The sequence below is a fragment of the Ornithodoros turicata genome, chromosome 1, assembly GCF_037126465.1.
Source record: "Ornithodoros turicata isolate Travis chromosome 1, ASM3712646v1, whole genome shotgun sequence".
Classification (NCBI taxonomy): Eukaryota; Metazoa; Arthropoda; class Arachnida; order Ixodida; family Argasidae; genus Ornithodoros; species Ornithodoros turicata.
The window spans coordinates 229,270,392-229,291,278 of NC_088201.1; the positions used below are offsets into that span (position 1 = coordinate 229,270,392).

The window sequence follows — 20,887 nt, forward strand, 5'->3', positions numbered from 1 at the left end:
AAGTTCATCATGGCGTCGAAGGCCTATTAGGTGTTGGCGACGCGCGATTACGGCCACTTCCCACTTGGCGACGCCCGAGGCGGCGTCGTGAGCGGGCGGCGGAAGTGGAGGCGCATTTCCGCCGCCCTGTCAGCGCGCACGATTTTCATGTTCCCGCCCCAGTGGCATCCCGTCGTCCAGAGCAGACGAAACATCAGGAGGCGTGACCTTTCTGTGCCACCTAATTGGTCGCCCCCCCCCCCCCCCCCCCCCCCAGCTGTCGCTCTCCGTTTCTTCTCTCCCGACTCCGGAGTCCGGACTATTTCCCGGGCAGTCTATTTCCGACGCCCGCTCACGCCGCCGCCGCCGCCGATTCAGTCGATCAGGGCACCGCTGCGGCTGTCAGGTTGCGAAGTTTTAACTTTTCCGTTTGCATGTATTCCTCCATTTTCCCGATCGTTCGTTGTTTGTAGCAAACTGTAGCTTCACATATACGTACGATGCATAGGGGGGCCAGGGTAATCTGAAAAACAAATACAACAACTATTAATATCGGCTACATAAAAAAACGATATGCTACTGGAACTCTATATCCTGAAAGAGAACATTCACATATACGTACGATGCATAGGGGGGCAGGGTAATCTGAAAACAAATACAACAACTATTAATATCGGCTACATAAAAACGATATGCTACTGGAACTCTATATCCTGAAAGAGAACATTCACATATACGTACGATGCATAGGGGGGCCAGGGTAATCTGAAAAACAAATACAACAACTGTTAATATCGGCTACATAAAAAAACGATATGCTACTGGAACTCTATATCCTGAAAGAGAACATTCACATATACGTACGATGCATAGGGGGGCCAGGGTAATCTGAAAAACAAATACAACAACTATTAATATCGGCTACATAAAAACGATATGCCACTGGAACTCTATATCCTGAAAGAGAACATTCACATATACGTACGATGCATAGGGGGGGGGGGCAGGGTAATCTGAAAACAAATACAACAACTATTAATATCGGCTACATAAAAACGATATGCCACTGGAACTCTATATCCTGAAAGACAACATTCACATATACGTACGATGCATAGGGGGGGGGGCAGGGTAATCTGAAAACAAATACAACAACTATTAATATCGGCTACATAAAAACGATATGCTACTGGAACTCTATATCCTGAAAGAGAACATTCACATATACGTACGATGCATAGGGGGGCCAGGGTAATCTGAAAAACAAATACAACAACTGTTAATATCGGCTACATAAAAAAACGATATGCTACTGGAACTCTATATCCTGAAAGAGAACATTCACATATACGTACGATGCATAGGGGGGCCAGGGTAATCTGAAAAACAAATACAACAACTATTAATATCGGCTACATAAAAACGATATGCTACTGGAACTCTATATCCTGAAAGAGAACATTCACATATACGTACGATGCATAGGGGGGGGGGGGGCAGGGTAATCTGAAAACAAATACAACAACTATTAATATCGGCTACATAAAAAAACGATATGCTACTGGAACTCTATATCCTGAAAGAGAACATTCACATATACGTACGATGCATAGGGGGGCCAGGGTAATCTGAAAAACAAATACAACAACTATTAATATCGGCTACATAAAAAAACGATATGCTACTGGAACTCTATATCCTGAAAGAGAACATTCACATATACGTACGATGCATAGGGGGGCCAGGGTAATCTGAAAAACAAATACAACAACTGTTAATATCGGCTACATAAAAAAACGATATGCTACTGGAACTCTATATCCTGAAAGAGAACATTCACATATACGTACGATGCATAGGGGGGGGGGCAGGGTAATCTGAAAAACAAATACAACAACTATTAATATCGGCTACATAAAAAAACGATATGCTACTGGAACTCTATATCCTGAAAGAGAACATTCACATATACGTACGATGCATAGGGGGGGGGGGGGGCAGGGTAATCTGAAAAACAAATACAACAACTATTAATATCGGCTACATAAAAAAACGATATGCTACTGGAACTCTATATCCTGAAAGAGAACATTCACATATACGTACGGTGCATAGGGGGGGGGGGGGCAGGGTAATCTGAAAAACAAATACAACAACTATTAATATCGGCTACATAAAAAAACGATATGCTACTGGAACTCTATATCCTGAAAGAGAACATTCACATATACGTACGATGCATAGGGGGGGGGCAGGGTAATCTGAAAACAAATACAACAACTATTAATATCGGCTACATAAAAAAACGATATGCTACTGGAACTCTATATCCTGAAAGAGAACATTCACATATACGTACGATGCATAGGGGGGGGGGCAGGGTAATCTGGAAACAAATACAACAACTGTTAATATCGGCTACATAAAAAAACGATATGCTACTGGAACTCTATATCCTGAAAGAGAACATTCACATATACGTACGATGCATAGGGGGGCCAGGGTAATCTGAAAAACAAATACAACAACTATTAATATCGGCTACATAAAAAAACGATATGCTACTGGAACTCTATATCCTGAAAGAGAACATTCACATATACGTACGATGCATAGGGGGGCCAGGGTAATCTGAAAAACAAATACAACAACTGTTAATATCGGCTACATAAAAAAACGATATGCTACTGGAACTCTATATCCTGAAAGAGAACATTCACATATACGTACGATGCATAGGGGGGGGGGGGCAGGGTAATCTGAAAAACAAATACAACAACTATTAATATCGGCTACATAAAAAAACGATATGCTACTGGAACTCTATATCCTGAAAGAGAACATTCACATATACGTACGATGCATAGGGGGGGGGGGCAGGGTAATCTGAAAAACAAATACAACAACTATTAATATCGGCTACATAAAAAAACGATATGCTACTGGAACTCTATATCCTGAAAGAGAACATTCACATATACGTACGATGCATAGGGGGGGGGCAGGGTAATCTGAAAAACAAATACAACAACTATTAATATCGGCTACATAAAAAAACGATATGCTACTGGAACTCTATATCCTGAAAGAGAACATTCACATATACGTACGATGCATAGGGGGGGGGGGGCAGGGTAATCTGAAAACAAATACAACAACTATTAATATCGGCTACATAAAAAAACGATATGCTACTGGAACTCTATATCCTGAAAGAGAACATTCACATATACGTACGATGCATAGGGGGGCCAGGGTAGTCTGAAAACAAAGACAACAACTATGAATATCATCATGTACATAAAATGATATGCCACTGGAACACTATATCCTGAAAGAGAACATTCACTTATACATACGATGCATAGGGGGGCCGGGGTAGTCTGAAAACAAAGACAACAACTATGAATATCATCATGTACATAAAATGATATGCCATTGGAACACTATATCCTGAAAGAGAATGTTCACTAATACATACACTGCATAGGGGGGGCCCGGGTAGTCTGAAAACAAAGACAACAACTATTAATATCAAGCATGGTAACGAGACCTATAACTATACTCACTGTCAGGAGGTGGTATCCAGTGAGTATCTAAAAAGATATTTGCAATTCAGATCAAGCATGGTAACGAGATCTATAACTATACTCACTGTCTGGTGGTGGTACTCGGTGATCGTCTAAAAGATATTTGCAATTAAGATCAGACATGGAAACAGGATCTATAACTATATTCACTGTCTGGTGGTGGTACCCGGTGATCGTCTAAAAAGATATTTGAAAGAGATCAACTAATCAAAGTCATATGCTGGTACATACTTTCATTTGATACCACACAAACTGATTCATCTGAATTAAACTCATATATTAAAGGGACTCTGACCAGAAGTTCGACAAATATTTCGTTTGCATCTATTACGAAGGTATAATATGCCTCCAAGCCACACGCGGAATATTTTGGCTGTGCGCGGAGGCAAAGTTTGCCAAACAGGGAGCTGAAAACCGGCTTCGCTTTTCCCCCTCAACTCGCGCAATCGGGGCCGAAATCTAGCCTCTTTGCAGTGGACATCCACCAATTTCCGTGTGCGTGACGAAATCACGAGGGCCACGTTTCATTGGGCGCCCGGACCGGAAGTTCTGTTGTTAGTGAGTTTGTGAGAGCGCCGGCATCTGTCCGGAAAGCGATCTTCAGTATGGACGTCGAAGGCAGAAATGCGGAGACTTCGAGTCCGGAACTTCTTTCTGACCTTTCTGCGATCGAGACATCGAGAAGAAAATTCAGCGTGCTGAACAGCTCGGTAGGCCTTCGAAAGTCGCCGATGCCGCGAATGCGAGACGAAGTTAGAGCTCTACGAACATCAGTTACAGATGAAGCAAACAGCATGAGTCGCCTGTCTTCAGGTAAGCGATGAGCTTTTTAACGCACACTGTGATCGAACATGTAAACGTTCTCAGAAATTTCGTGTTCCGATATCTAATGCGCACTTGCTGTTCATGGTGCCGGTGTGGCTGGTGTGTCATAATGCCGAAGGAGATCGAATGCTTGTGCTGCAAGGAGCTCGAAAACACTGCCGAATGACTGCAGTATGAGTGCATTACAACCCACAAAGATTTCCAACTTCTATTCTTCAATATGACTGTCCTGAAGGTCGCATATTGAACTCCGTGGGCAGCGCGAACCTATGAGCGACTGTATTCACAAGTAAGTCACATGTGTCCTTGTCGAACGATGTTAAAATTTGGGCGCCCAAAACTGGTTTGGTCCTGCAATAGAGTCGTTAAAAACTGCAGTACAGGGCGCAGCACATAAAAAGGCTATACAGTACACGACTCTGAACTGGAGAAAACCAATATAGGCAATTTTGTAATTGTCAGTGTGCTGTGTCCTGAGTCACGTTTTTATGTATTGCCCTGTGCATAAGGTTTTAGCGTAGGTTTTTAGCGATATTGAGTGTTCTTGATTGTCGATTCAGTGAAAAGTAAAACAATTTTGGGTTCTAACAGAACACAGCATGTGTAGTAATGTACAAGGTGTGGGCAGGTAAACTGCAGTTACTCTCAGGTACATGTAGAAATGACAATGCACACACACTGTACTATAACCGGTTACCTATTTGCCTAAACTATATTTTATGTACATCTGTGTAGACGATGCAGATACACTGCGTATCGCCAGTTTGCAAGGTGAGTATGGCACAAGCTTGGAAAAAACAAGATCATGGTCATCCCAGCCTGTGCAGTGAAGAGGGTCTGGCAAGCCTTTCCCACAGAAAATGCAACAGCCTTCAAGTACCCAAGATCCTAACTGGGGGTACCTCTTCGCACAGCTCGTCTATCACATTTAAAATAATTCAGCATCTGTATTTAGGATGATCTATAGCTCTCAGGATGATGCATGGTTCATGAGTTCAACATGTTGTGTTGAAACACAACACTAGTCCTTTTTAATGAGTCTTGCGGAACGATAGGTGAGCACTCCTTTCGTGACATTGTGTACCATTGCTACAGTGAACAATTTCTTGAGCAAAACTGATGAACGAACAAAAAATAGAGTCTTGTCTTCCAAATATGTATGTTCCTTGTAACTTCCGTATTTGTTAAGTGACCCATGTTGATGTCCCCCCTCATGTAATGCCTGCAATGGCCTTTGAGATATATTCATAAATAAATAAATATCAAAACCGGAAAAAGATGTAACACGTATTCTCTCTTTGTGTGAATGATACATAGACATTCTCAGAAGATTTGTACATAGTCACACTTTGCCTCATTTTGCATAAAGCCTAGTTCCACCTCTTACATCATCTCCACATCTTCAATCTCCAAAGCAGTACAAGGCTAAAGTAATCAGCTACTACATAAAAAGAAGGAGGGGAGGAAAACAAATGCTGGCACATCTAAAATTCGAAGAAACCCTGGTACTTTCACGGGGCTACTCACGGCTCAGTGCTAGATCAGATCCCGATGGAAAACAGCTTTTCTGAGCCTCAGTGATAGATTCCCTTGATTGCACTGACTGTGAGGCACATCTCATTGGCTTGGTGGCAAGTGGGCTTGCGTCTGATAGTAAGATTTGGAAGAAAGGGAGCAAGGAACATCTCTCTACGGTCTTAAGAAGGATATCAACATTACCTGTCAAGGTACAGCATTTCATGTTGCTTTCAGTAAGTACAACACTCCTCATAGCAGTTACCATTCGTGTTGGGAAAGCATGCTGTTGGAAAGCTGCTGTTGGAAAGCTGCTGGAAAGTTGGCTCAGGCAGTGCATCCAGAACTGTGAATCGGGTTCATAGAGAGCACCTGGTGAGAGGGACAGCAACAGTGTCCAGTAAAGACTCTCCAGGAATTTTGTGCAGGTTTGGGGGTCACACCTTTTAATAGTGTTGATGGAAAGCAGGGTGTGTGAAACACTGACTTCTGGTAGATGAATTCTTGTTATTTATAACCAGGTACCCATGTTCTAGTAATCTAGAAAAAGCCTTGGCTCTCTTGGAGGAAATTGCTAATGAATCTGAGTGTCTTTTGTGGAAACAGGTTGTAACTGCCTTTCTATCCACCTTTCTTAGTTGCCCTAGCAAAAGCAAACATGTAATGCTGTACACCATGTCTGATGCTAGCACACTAATTGCTTTGAGTGTTCTCAGGCTTCTGAAATGGAGCTACCTCGTACATACGCTGTGCCATGTCGGCAAGAACATAAATGAGACTGCCTTTACTTTTTAAATTGGCCCTTCCGGGCTTCATGTGACTGCAAGAATGGCACCCCCAAAACAATAGGTAACAAGAATGATTTCTGCAATGTATTGCACTTTGTAAAACAACAACTTTATTTGAAAATATATTCCAAAAGCCGGGTGACAACCTCATAATGTAGCGTCCTTTACTGAAAACACCGCTCAACACAACGAATAAAAACAGAGCGTAAACGTTTTGTCGCCTATCCGGGTGGCATCATCAGTACAACAGAGGCCAAAGATGAGCACATCGGCCTATCTAAGAGGGAATCTTACACATCCGATAGGGGGCCACGGTATGTATTACAGGCTGAAGCATCACGCCTGATAAAGCAGGATTCTAAGAACTTTCTAGGGCCCCATCGCTAGTCATGAGCAAAGGTTACTGCACCATCAAAATATATGTCCCTTATGACAGCAGTGGTAGACTGATTCGGTCCTGTTTAGTTAAGCTAAGCATTAGTAGCCCTGGCAACTGGCTCTTTTAGTCTTGTCCCACGTCTTTTGTCTATCTCGCCAATGTAGGTTGCATCACATTCTATGCACTCAACTTGATATGCACAGTCAAAATGCCTGATGGGCACAATGCCCTAAGTATGAAATACATTGGATGAAAGGAATGCGGACCACCGATTTGACTCCTTTGATGTTGTTTTTGATTGTTCTCTGTTGGAGGGATGATGCCACCTGGATAGGCAATGAAACGTTTACTCTCTTTATTCTTAATTGTTGTGTTAAGCCAGTGTTCTGAGTAAAGCATTTTACATTATGAACTTTGTTTGAATGATGATTAGTGGCGAGCTTCATACCCTGGGCCACTACTCTAACAATTGCTTGTGGTAGTGTGGTGAAATGGAATAACGAGCCTTGTAGACAATTTACTTGGCAATATATTTATTTATCTCTCATAGGTTGAAGAACCCAGTGTGGTGTTACATAACGGAGGGGCACGTAATTATACAAGACCGATGACCAAAAGGCCTTGCTTTTGACTAGATTAAAATGTGAAGCGATTGTAATACATATAACAAATGCTGCATGGTGGCGATATGATAGGTTCTCCTCACGAGTTGTTGCCACAGTTACGGTTAGTTGAGAAACTGCATATCCAGGTTGCAGGATCAAATTTTAATTAGGCTACTTTGGCCAACACGCGAGCGTAGAGCACAGTGTCAAAAGCCCTTACAAAATAAAAAGAATACTACATCTACGTGAACCCAGAAATCAAGACAGTTTGAAATGCTGTGAACGAATTCCACTACGTTAGTTTTGCCTGAATACCCTTTTCTAAAGCCATGCTGGAATTTAAAAAAAGAAATTGACAGAGTCAACTTGGTTGACAGCGTGGTAGTACATGATGTGCTCCATTAGTTTACAGGGAACCCTAAAAAGTGGAGCTGGTTAATAGATAGAAGGAGCATAGTTGTCACCTCTTCTGAAGACAGGAATAAGCTTGAGACCTATGTCCTCGACTCTCACACATACTAAGAACCTTTGACACAGATTAACGTATCTTCATTCCAGCTCTTTCACTTTCAGATGTTCATCTCTGTTGAGTGGTCTGTCATTCTTGTAATACAGATTGGAATTGAAATGCAGGTGCATAAGGGATGCTCTGAAAGAAAAGTGTTTGGTTTTAGTCCTCTTAATGTTTCTGAAAACGAAAACAAACTTCACGGTGACTATTCTTCTGAAATGAGCAATACTAGGATGACAGCAAAAAAATATATCTTGCCATATCATTATATCCACCTGGCACTTCAATTGAATAATGGCAGTTGAAGATGACGATGATTCAATTTAATGACGCATAAGCAACTCTGGCTATAGTGCGCCAAAACCATGGTAAAACTGTGACTTGTTAAATATCAGACGATTATACTAAAATAATATACTTTGTTGGTTGGTAAATTGAGATATAGACAAAAACATGATATGATAAAAATAAGCAATTGAAGAAAAGGCAATTGTTGGCTTTGTGTGACTGATGTCGAGTTTGCCACACTACGTGTTGAATAATAATGTACGCTGATACGCTGTAGCATATAAAGTACAATCATACACACGCTCAATATGTGGTGGATATGTGAAACCAATATACACATACTTACATTTCAAACTTTCTTGAAAAAGGCAGTCCAAGTCTGTCGGATTTGCCAGACTCTATACAAAGCCAGTAAGCACAGTGTGGAATGACTGATTCATCTTTCGAAGGCAGAGGTGCAGCTACCACGACGCTTCGTCATCTCAATGCTTCGGAGCGGCATAGCCTAGTAAGAAGCCATCAGAAGGATCTCATAACGATAACTTGGTCGAAAAAGTGGAGGGTTCTGTGGGATATGTAAGAAAGCATACGCGTTACACAACAGCTACGAGAATGATCGACTGCACCTGCATGGTTTTCAGTACGTAGACTTGGAACAGAAAAATAAATGTGCTAACCTTGTTGATACTACTTTTCCGTCAGGAGCACACGAGAGCACATTTGGTTTTTTTAGTTGAAGGTATCATCAGGTCCCCATGCTCCTTTGAGATGCAGCAGACAGAAGTTCGCTGAGGCGAGTGACTGCCGTTGCGGTTCGTCGCTTCGCAGCAGATCAAGAACAGTACACCGCAACGATAGGTGAAACGTTCAGAATATGGTGACCAACTCCAACACCAACCCAATGACCCGAACAAAGAGGATGAACCGGGAGTCACACAAGTTCGCAGTTCGCAAGCTCGGCATACGGCATCCATTACAGCTGACCGGATACGGAAGCATATATCGAACGCCGTGTACAGATTGGAAAGAAAATCGTAGAAACTGTTGCAGGTGATAAATGCAGGGTATATTTTTCTTTTTGAGGCTCTGTAACAAAAACATATTAACGTAGAAATGCCATTTCATGAAGGAAATTGACAGATATTGCGTGACCACGTGACGCGTTTGAGCCAATTGTGGGTGTTGCGAGTGGCCCCCGTGTTGACGTCATCTTTATGGTGGGCCAGGGTGGATATTCTATATAAACGTATGTTTTCTCGGTTTGACGCTAGGCGTGCTGCACTCGGATGAAGTCGAATGTTTAAAATTCGAGTTTAGAGAAACCGTGGGGTTTTAATGCGCGAATTTTCGCATGGAGAGTCCTTGTTGGGTGCTTTATCGACTACAAGTACGAAAGAGCTCCCACAGTTTCTGGTCAGAGTCCCTTTAACATGAAATCTATGAAATGTCGCTAATACGTACAGCTTGGTGGTGGCGACTCAGGCGCTGAAAAGAATGGAACTTTAGATACTTCTCGCTTTTCATATTCACCATTTCCTTACCGTCTTCGAAGTAAAACACAGGGCTCGACGTGAATACTGAGAAAGATAATATTCTTAAGAAAATGAACTTGATGAGAAAAACCACCAAAACTCACCACTATCATCATCATCTTCAAAACTCGAGAAAACTGAGAAAGACAACTTTCATAAGAAACCTAACTTTAAGGTAAAAACCATCAAAACTTACCACCATCGTTTGCCATGTTGCTTCGAAGTAATGCTCTAGGAACCAAATCCTCATTTTTTAAAGCTGACGCATCCTCATTATCATATCACATCCTCTCCTACTTTGTATAAACGACTTTTAGCAACAAGATGGTGGGCTGGAGAAATCCACATGTAGCAAAAAGTCTTTGTAGTAAACAACCAATTGCAAACTAAGGAAAAACGCAACCAATAGGGAAAGTATGCACATCCTCTCCATCGGATTCCCTTTCAACATCCCCCTCACAGTCGACGATGGAAGCGCAGAAGTGCTACGTGGTCTCCGAGGACGATTGTATGTATAGAAAGTTTTCCCGTTTTTCCCTCGCTAAAAATGTGATTCTTTATTAAGATTCTGATTGTCTCCTGACGGGGGATCTTCCTCTTGTGAAGACATTGAAGCCACCACCCAGAACTTTCTTTATACAATATGATGAGCATCTGCGACGCTGTCGTTGTGGTGGATTATGGTCATCGAATCCATCTCATTGGCTAGACAATAACATACGACCTTATCTCGGTTGCCATCCAAGCTCGGATCAACCATGAAGCCCAGTGAACGATTTGCTTTGACGGTACAATGGCTGATGTACAAGGATTTGGTGAAATTAAACTTCTATCTGAACTGCAACGGACCAGAGGCTGATTTTCGTCTCATTATGCAAATTCTACCATTTCCAATGCGGAAATGCGAAACGAGGAAAGATTAGTCGGAGGCTCCAACGCTTCGTCGCCATCAAGTGTGACTTGTTGCGACGGTATCGTCAGGGTGACAATATCTCTCCAACCATACTTAATGCTGGACTCAAGCGACCAATAATTCGAAACTTTTACATCCAACACTCGGAATACATCGTGCGTCGCAAGAAAGATGGTTGTCGCAAGGTGTCGAGTCTGGAAGACTATCTTAAAGAGGTCTGTGCGTTGAAGAAATAAAATGAGACATTTTTTCTTTAAATGAGGTATTCCTCTTCAATCATTTTTATTATCTTGAGGTCATTGTGTACAAGGTTATTGTCAAATAAGGACACAATGCTCTTGAGTTGGTAATTCTTACAAAGGCGGGAAGCAAAGAAACAAACAAAAAGTCCACAGTGTGAGCTGTAAATGCTTTGAATGCATTTCTCGCAATACTGATCAACAGGTAGATCTAGCAGCTCTTCTTCAATCGGTGGTAGACCAAAGCTGTCCACATAGATGTACTTGTCATTCCTGTCTCTCATGTACAATAGCCAGTGTTCTCCGGGACCATCGTGTGGGTGTGTATTGATAACTATAAACCCTTCTGTCGTTAAGCTTGGTACCATATCAATTGCGAAAGTCCCGCGATACATATTCAAAGTTTCATGGTTCAGAGAAAACAATAATTCCAGATCAAACACATTCATACTTAGTCCACTCGAACAACAAGATCACCATCGACTGATAAAATCTTGGGTGCTTCACTAATAAGTATAACCGACACTGCGCAAGGTAATGGCTTAGCAAACTTCATTTCAATCCTGCAATTGCCCTTCCGCAATGGATTAAAGTAGGAAACAAAACTTTCGTCAGCACTCAAGTTCCAATGCATGATAAAGGATTTTTTTTTATATTTTTCATAACTTAACTCGACATGTTTTTCATTCAGTTGATACAAGAATTCGTAGTAGCTTGCTCTACCCAGGTCATTTTCCCAGTCATAGGATAGTTGCTTTCTGTATCCATCAACTGATAGTGTTACAGAACTAATATTAAAATGCTCGAAACAAAAGGGGCTCGACTTGTAATCACCCTGATAAGCCTCGGTGCGAACTAGACATACAGTAAGTTGATCAGGAATTCTATCAGGGAATAAGTTTTCAAAGATTGCATCATGAAGGCCTGGCGAAAGCGAGCGGACTTTGCTTTCTAGTCCACGCATGATGTAACATGCTGGGGAGGATCTAAGGGCTTTCTGGTGTGCAATAAAACTTGAGTTGCTAACTTTGACTTTGCGTGCTACAAGTGCCGCGCTGTGGATTTTCAATTGATGCTTATGAGTTTCATTGGTGCCAGTTAGCAATCTAAAGCTATCCGTATTATGTAGAGCAGTCACTCGAACCCCCACACCGGGTAACAAAAGCCTCCCTTGGTTTGTGAGGTCGGTGTTAACTTTCATGACAATTTCAAATAGTTTCCCCCCACTTGTCCTAGCTATGCGCAACTTTGCATCCCGAGCGACTGGATCATTTGCTGCATGCTCTCCTGTGTCATATGTATACATTGCACAATCATCTAAAGTCTTCTGCAGATGAGTATTCGTATGAAGTAGGGTATCAATCATACATCGATAGGAGTTCAAACAGTTGCTGCTTGCAAGACGTTGATTCAAGTGAATGGTTACATATTTAAATAAAGCGGCACCCAAGTTGTTGACTGGGAATACAATGTCCTCAGTGATACCGTCTGCTCTTCGGGTAATTGGTTCACTCCCGTCCGACCTCAATATCTGCATAGTTATATTAAAATACAGAGATGATAAATCGAGATACAAGTCTGAGAGATTTCTTATGTTCCATTCCATCGTCGATTCTCCTCCGCTGATTGTAGAAACAGGATAATAAACCTGCGCCTCGCATGATTCTATTGAAACTTGGGTAGGAGGTATGTTGAATAACTCACACTCCCCCTTCAAAGCCAGCTGGGACTGTGCGTGTACAATGTTGACATCTTTGCAAATGAAAGGATACAATGCTTTCCTCAGAGCTTTATTTGTTAGCATCTTACCCGAGCAAAAAGACTCTTTTTTTCTTCCAACCCCCTTACCTCCCTACCTGGGATCCACCTGTTTTTCGGAATGCGATGGCCGATTCGAAGCATTGTCCGCCACACTTTCTACAAGTGAAATGCGACCCATTGTTCGACTTCTAACCAGCTTGGATGCTGATGCACACTTTTAACCTCCCGCTGACCCGCTGTTTTCAGAATGCGATCCCGTTCACGCTTGGAATCATTGTCCTCCAGTCCCCTTACCATTTTGACATTGTCCTCAGGTGAGCATGGTCCGTTTTTGCTAACCACCAGCCGTTCCACTCCTCTAACCCCCCGCTGACCAGCTGCTTTCAGAATGCGAACCCCTTCGAAGCATTGTCCGCCACACTTTCTACATGTGAAAGGGGGCGACCCATTGTCCCGACTTCTAACCCCTCTTGGGCGCCATTTTCGGAGTGTGACCCTTTTCTATAGAAAAACCTGTTTTCTTTATAAAGAAGAAACATCAATGTGTGAAAAAAGTGTCTTCTTTATTTCATGGTTACAGAGGATTAATCGAAAATGTCTCTTCTCTTCCTCTTTTTCCTTCGATGTCCGCTGCCTGCAATGTCCTTCAAAATCTGTGTGCCTAATTCATTTGAGCTTGCTCTCAGTGCTTGCTTGATGTTTTGCCCTTCAGATAACTTTTTCGCCAAATTTTTCGCTGCGCTCATCGCAGTACGGGCTATGTAAGGCTTTGCACGATGCAATAGTGGCAATGCTAGCTTACGCAAAGAACTAAAGAAGCCATTCCCAGTTTGAAAGAGAGGCCCTTTGTATGGCACTAAATCACCAAGTCCTGATCCATAATGGATCTCTGGCACTTCTTTAAGATACATTTTTGAAGTGTAGAACTAGAGCTGTACGACCTGGTCCTCTAAAATGAAGTGGACGACCTGTCTCATCATACAACTTAATCGAAATTGACGTGATTTCGTTCTGTAACAGCTTCAAATATTGCACGTTATGGAAGCTGTAATGAATCTGGGGATCATGTTTATGTAAATATGGGACGAGTTTCAAAATGGGAAACTTTTTTGCACCTATATGAGATGATTCGATAATGTCACAATAAATCATGAAATTATGAAACAATGGTTTAAGATTGAGTGGTGTGGTACTGGTGGTGGTGTTTGCAATAGACTGAATTGGTGTGAAACCAAACATATTACTCAAATATTTCAGAAATATCTATAGTTACTCCATCAACTGGAGTGAAAGTAAACAAGTGTGTATCTTCATTGTATGTTAGTATAGCATTGCTGCCTATCACACCTCTGATAGCTTGTAGAAGCGAACGTGGTGTCTCGTAATAATTTGGTGGAATTTGGACTTCTTCCCTTGCAAGTATTACTTTTTCTAGAACAACACCAAAACTGAATGTAAATGGACCTCCAATGTAGTGTGTTGTATTTTCTAACAGTTTACTGGAGTTTAATTTGAGGAGTCTCTTGAGTTGTTCAGGGATAACAAAGAGACGTGGGACCAATAATGTATAGGTATTGTACTGAAATAGTATATTTCCATCGATTTCATATCTTTTAAAGAAGCGATTTAGTGTGACAGTGATAGGGCGACCTGGTATGAATATGATTGGAGCATACTGTGTAATGATAGTCACCTCTTCCTTTAAAGTAGCACAGAAGTAATTTTTAACACCCAGTTTTCTTCCTATAAAACTGTTAAGTGGGCCAGTAAAATGCACCATGCGAAGTAATTTACACTACAGAGTCATAATTATCGCAGAAATTGAAGTTAAAATACGCCGCAAAAAGCGACCGTGCGCAACGGTGGTGAAGAGCAGTACCAGCCTGTGATCTGCCTGGAACCTCGCGCTGACGCTATAAGGAGAACGCTCGCTGATTGGCCTAGAGAAATGTTGTCTGCTACTCCGCTGTCGTCTGCTACTCGGCTGTTCGGGGTTCTGATAAAGCTTTTCTCCTTGCTCGGTAATGCTTCAGCTGCTCCTTCTATCCCCAATTCTCCGGGAAAACTGGCAAAACAGGTTTACGGCGGCAAAGAGACAAGGCGCTGACCCCCACTGACCGGCAAACCAGAACGAGTCTCCTTATGCCGTCATCGGTGACGTGCCATCATACCTCCTCATCCTCGTTATAGCTGGAGTGGCGAGTTAAGGGTGAAGGCGCGGAGCTGTGTTTATGTGAGTTTTTTTCTGGGAAACAAATTGCATACATCAAAACCTTTCGTGCTACTCGGTATAATGACACACACACTTTCATCAGATGTCTTAATCTGAAATTTTTTTGGATGGCCCTTTGTACTCCTTTAAAAGCATCTTTGAGATAGCTTCCTCTCCCATGTACATGTTCTGACGTGGAACTTTAGCACCTGCAACTTTCAAACCCTGTATAGTGGACACACCCATGGCTTGTTGCAGTTCTTCATCCAAAAACTTAATACAACAAATTATTTGAGGTAGTTGGAATGTGTACCTTCCATCAACATAACCAAATGCGATGTTGAATTCTTATAGAAAATCTTGCAGCGTGTGTTCCAAAGTCGATATCACAACAACTTCCTTACGCAGCTCAATAATGCTTCTGGAAGTAATATGTATAGTAGCATCGTTAGTCCGTGGAACGTTGTAGAATACATTAGAGATGGAAAGTTCATGCAGGCCGACTTCATATTCTTCATTCACTTGTAGTGGTGCACTCAGAGTGATTGTAAAGTCATTGAGACTGTTGTTCGGGTGCATATCCATGCAATCATTGGATAGGAGATACATGTAAAAATCAGAACTTCGCGACATCTTGGGCTGGAACCCAGGAATTAAATGAGTCATCATAACCTAGCCATTTCACTTTATAATGTGTGACACCGTTTATTTTCTTTCGACTTACTATGTGTTCAATTGGGTATGGGTCGTCTTGCGATTTCACTACACATTGCAATTCATTGGCATAGTAAGTTGCATCGTCTTCGACCCCATCTGGTCCAGCTATGTAAAACACTGGTGGATCTGAGTTCTTGTATCGTGTGATCGTATAGACAACTAAGGACCAGTGCCCAATGTACCCCTTGTCAAAAATTGATCTACTTGTGAGTACGCGCACCTGATCACCGATATTCAATGTAATCCTGTTTGGTTTGTTGTCATTTTTACTGTGAAGTCTATTGAATAGTTCAATCTCGTTATTTTTATCGACGTCGTTCGGGGCCATCTTGATAGTCGAGTGATATGACGAATTGTAGTCAGCGATGATCTTTGGGAGAACAGCAATGTACTTGTGATGACCTTTACTGGCGAAATAACGATAAAGTCTAGCTTTAATAGTCTTGATTGCCCTCTCAATGACCGCGGCCTTGAAAGGTGAAAAAGAGCTATACATGTGTATTGAGTGACGTTTACACCATGCTTTCACGATATATTCATCTGATGATGATGATGAAAGCAACTTTGTTCTTTGGGGCGATTTATACGTTTCCCAGAGTATACGTTTCCTTGCTTTCCTCTTCTGACGTATTTTGTGTGGCTGCAAGAACTTTGCCACTTTTCGGTACCAAGCAGGCTTCCCTTTCTTGTGTCCGGACAGATGCAACACCAATTCTTTTATATTAGAACCAGCGATTGTTTGGTTGTTATGAATGATTTCTCCCTTATCATTCCAAGTCAAGCTCCTAGGTAGCACTGAGACTACACGTCTTACTTTTTTAATGTTGACATTAGAAGGAAGCGAATTGTAATCAAATGAGCGTCCCATTGGAAGTGACTCATCGTTTTTTTCTTCCTGTACTGTGGGTGCTGGCTCTGTTTCATTAGATGGTTTCTGATGATTTTTTATAATGTAGTACATAGCAGTTAACATTCGTTTTACTTTAATATCATCGCTTTCGTTAGATTCCAGAATTGATTCGATAGGAGTCAATACCTCAACCTTTGTAGCCATTTTTTGGACACCTACCGTCTTTGCTTGAGCACGACCTGCGACACCACCGAGCACACTGGTTAATCCCGTGAGTAATAAGGGGATTAGTGGCACTAATCCACCCCTCTGACGACAGAGGAAGGATCTTAGTCTTTTTGGTGATTTGTGCAGCGTTTTATATGCAATGTATCGAATGGTGTGTTTATACTTTTCCAGCTCTTTGAACAATCTGGGCGGTAGCTTAATATTACCATTCAATATATTCTTACAGACTTCAGAAAGAGCTTCTATGCTATGAGGTGGCGCCTCCTTTAAAATCTCATTGCGCTCTTTAGGAGTACATGTTGCAGGGACTTTTAGAAAAGTTAAATGATGACGCAGACTTTTCATTTTGGCAAGAAAACAAACTGTCGAACGTTTCCAGTAATGCCTGTTCGCAGTCGAAATTGAGATTGCGTCAGAGTGTGTAGATCAATCACTAGATAACCAAATGGTTTCTCTGTTGCCTGCTCAAATGCACTGATAAAGTATGGTAATTGAGCTTTGCCGAAGATCTGGCGTCCTAAAAGTTCCAGCTGCGTGCGTGACCTTAAATTATTAAATAATATTATATATGTGCTATTGTGAGATAATGCTCTGTAGTTGACGTCGTTGTGAAATAAGTACTGACAAAGAAAAATAATGGATGCGTTCTTGTGATGTGATGCTCTCGTATAGAGATGAACCATTTCTTGCATCACATTCTTCTCAGTCATGAGATCGTCGACAATAATCAAAGTAGGCACGCTCTCATCCCATGTCTTTGGTAGCTCTTTCTGGAATGTAACATCATTTGCGAATTCATTTTGCCAGGTCGCATCATATTTGCTAACGTAAAAGATTTGCTCTGGGACTACAGTGAATACTGTAAGATTTCTTAAAATGTTACGAACGAGATAGGTTTTACCCGACATGGAAGGACCGCAAATAATAACCCTTGCAGGGTGGATAAAAGCAAATCGACCTGCGTCAGACATCACGATGCAAAAGTAAACGAGACAATGAATAAGTGAGGGTGTGAGAAATGGATTTATTGTACATCTCACCGATCGATTTGATCGTCTTGACTTTTTGCGGAACGACGCTTCATTTCTATAAGACGCTCGTGTGCGAGGAACCTCCTCACAGCTTCTGCTTTTGCTTCATATATTTCTTGTTTAAGTCGCCATTTTTTCTCGTCCGCCGTCTCCCGCTCATCATATTCCTTTCCAAAACATCGAGTGAAAAGCTTCCATGCAGCTCCCATTTTGTGTAGAAAGTTGATAGGTGAGATGATCGTTGGTAAATGACGATTGAAACTCCCCGCTCAGGGATGTACTAAAATATGTGGAAAGGGAATAAGATGTATTTTGCATGTTCATGCATGTTCAAATGCGAGAAGGAAACCCCTCTCTACGCGACGCGCGGCCGCGAAACGCGCGGGGCGGTCTTGGTGCGTGCTCCTCCTTGGCGCGAACGATCTTGCTCCAAATACCTTCCTATCTAGAGCGGTGGGGGACCGATGGTCACCAGGCTCTTTGGTTACCCGGCTCTTCCCCACTCTACTACTTTCTTTTGCGCTAATTAGAAAGTCCATGGTCACAACACCCCATTTCAGTCACAATTACAGCATCTTTCACGATCTTTCCACAAACATTCGACACCCGGAAACTGCCCGAAAAACCGTCGCTCGGTAACTGCCCGAAAAACAATCGCGTGGTATTTTTGTAAAATTAGAATTCACTGACACGTTTACAGGGACACCCCGTATAAGTATGGAACAATATTTTGTCTTATATTCTCCCTTCTTCCTATTACGATGAACGTTGATAATATTATACGTATTACATTACATCACGTTAGTGATTCCTGAGGGTATCACAAATAAATAAATAAATAACTTGGGAAATGCATCATACCTGAACAGATTATTGGTTACGTTTTTAACATCTCTTCTTACTGAACCTAATTCCTATTTACTTTTCCTGCAGGCGAACAGAGCCGAACAAATCATCACAAGCGAGAAGGAAGATCCGAATACTTATTTTTTGAAGTCAGGCGCGCTTGCCGATATCCTGGAGGACATTGAAGTTGCCAACCTTCCGGTAGTGCTATTATCCATTGCTGGAGGTTTTCGGAAAGGAAAGTCATTCCTTCTTGGGTACATCATCAGGTAAGACAATCTTGAATTAAAAACTGAATCGAGCAAATGATCTCGTGCATGGTTCCATGTGCAACGTAATCACACATTCTATAGTGGGCTCCCTGGAGGCAAAGAGAAGCGATGAAGAGAGGTATGGCCCCGTACTATATTACAGTACACATATTTTTCTAAACATACTCGACCTCGTTAGCTCACAAATTTTACTACACGTTTATAAAATTTCAAGAATAGCGGGTTCGAACAAATACTTTCGCTCTTTGTGATTTCTGCACGCTAATGGAAGTGTATGTTACGAGAAGATGGAAACCCAGGAATAATTCCTTAGGCTAGAACAAAGCGAAAAAAAGGGAGCTTTTTGGTCATTCTCTCATTGGTCATGACTCATTGGTCATGACACCTTGCAGTCAGACCACTTGTTGTCAGTCACTCTATGAGCAATCGATCCCGGGTTCAAAAATCACGTGGCCGTGACTTCCTCACCAGCGCTGCAAGGAGACTTTTTGCTAGAAATGTAAATGCGAAAGGAGCGCCTTGGACTCTGTACTGGAGTAGATTGCTCAAACGCCCAGTAATCCGGCACTGTCCCTTTTCCGTATTGACGCCTGAGTATCGATCATCATGCAAGGTGCGCTTGGAGCATTGCCGAAAGCGAAAAATTTATTGCAATAGATGGGAAACGTGCATCGGCAACATGTCCAGGACTAAAAGGGTTCAAAAATCACGTGGCCGTGAATTCCTCACCAGCGCTGCAAGGAGACTTTTTGCTAGAAATGTAAATGCGAAAGGAGCGCCTTGGACTCTGTACTGGAGTAGATTGCCCAAACGCCCAGTAATCCGGCACTGTCCCTTTTCCGTATTGACGCCTGAGTATCGGTCATCATGCAGGGTGCGCTTGGAGCATTGCCGAAAGCGAAAAATTTATTGCAATAGATGGGAAACGTGCATCGGCAACATGTCCAGGACTAAAAGGGTTCAAAAATCACGTGGCCGTGAATTCCTCACCAGCGCTGCAAGGAGACTTTTTGCTAGAAATGTAAATGCGAAAGGAGCGCCTTGGACTCTGTACTGGAGTAGATTGCCCAAACGCCCAGTAATCCGGCACTGTCCCTTTTCCGTATTGACGCCTGAGTATCGGTCATCATGCAGGGTGCGCTTGGAGCATTGCCGAAAGCGAAAAATTTATTGCAATAGATGGGAAACGTGCATCGGCAACATGTCCAGGACTAAAAGGGTTCAAAAATCACGTGGCCGTGAATTCCTCACCAGCGCTGCAAGGAGACTTTTTGCTAGAAATGTAAATGCGAAAGGAGCGCCTTGGACTCTGTACTGGAGTAGATTGCCCAAACGCCCAGTAATCCGGCACTGTCCCTTTTCCGTATTGACGCCTGAGTATCGGTCATCATGCAGGGTGCGCTTGGAGCATTGCCGAAAGCGAAAAATTTATTGCAATAGATGGGAAACGTGCATCGGCAACATGTCCAGGACTAAAAGGGTTCAAAAATCACGTGGCCGTGAATTCCTCACCAGCGCTGCAAGGAGACTTTTTGCTAGAAATGTAAATGCGAAAGGAGCGCCTTGGACTCTGTACTGGAGTAGATTGCCCAAACGCCCAGTAATCCGGCACTGTCCCTTTTCCGTATTGACGCCTGAGTATCGGTCATCATGCAGGGTGCGCTTGGAGCATTGCCGAAAGCGAAAAATTTATTGCAATAGATGGGAAACGTGCATCGGCAACATGTCCAGGACTAAAAGGGTTCAAAAATCACGTGGCCGTGAATTCCTCACCAGCGCTGCAAGGAGACTTTTTGCTAGAAATGT

At 42.3% G+C, this 20,887-nt stretch overlaps 1 protein-coding gene across 1 annotated transcript in view; it reads left to right on the forward strand.

Moving 5' to 3' along the window:
- LOC135395808 (atlastin-2-like) overlaps positions 1-20,887 on the forward strand; it is a 105,780-nt gene that overhangs the window by 1,361 nt on the left and 83,532 nt on the right. The window contains exon 2 of the mRNA XM_064626900.1: positions 18,897-19,078. Within this exon, the coding sequence (XP_064482970.1) occupies positions 18,897-19,078 (182 nt within the window). The remainder of the gene's footprint in view (positions 1-18,896; positions 19,079-20,887) is intronic.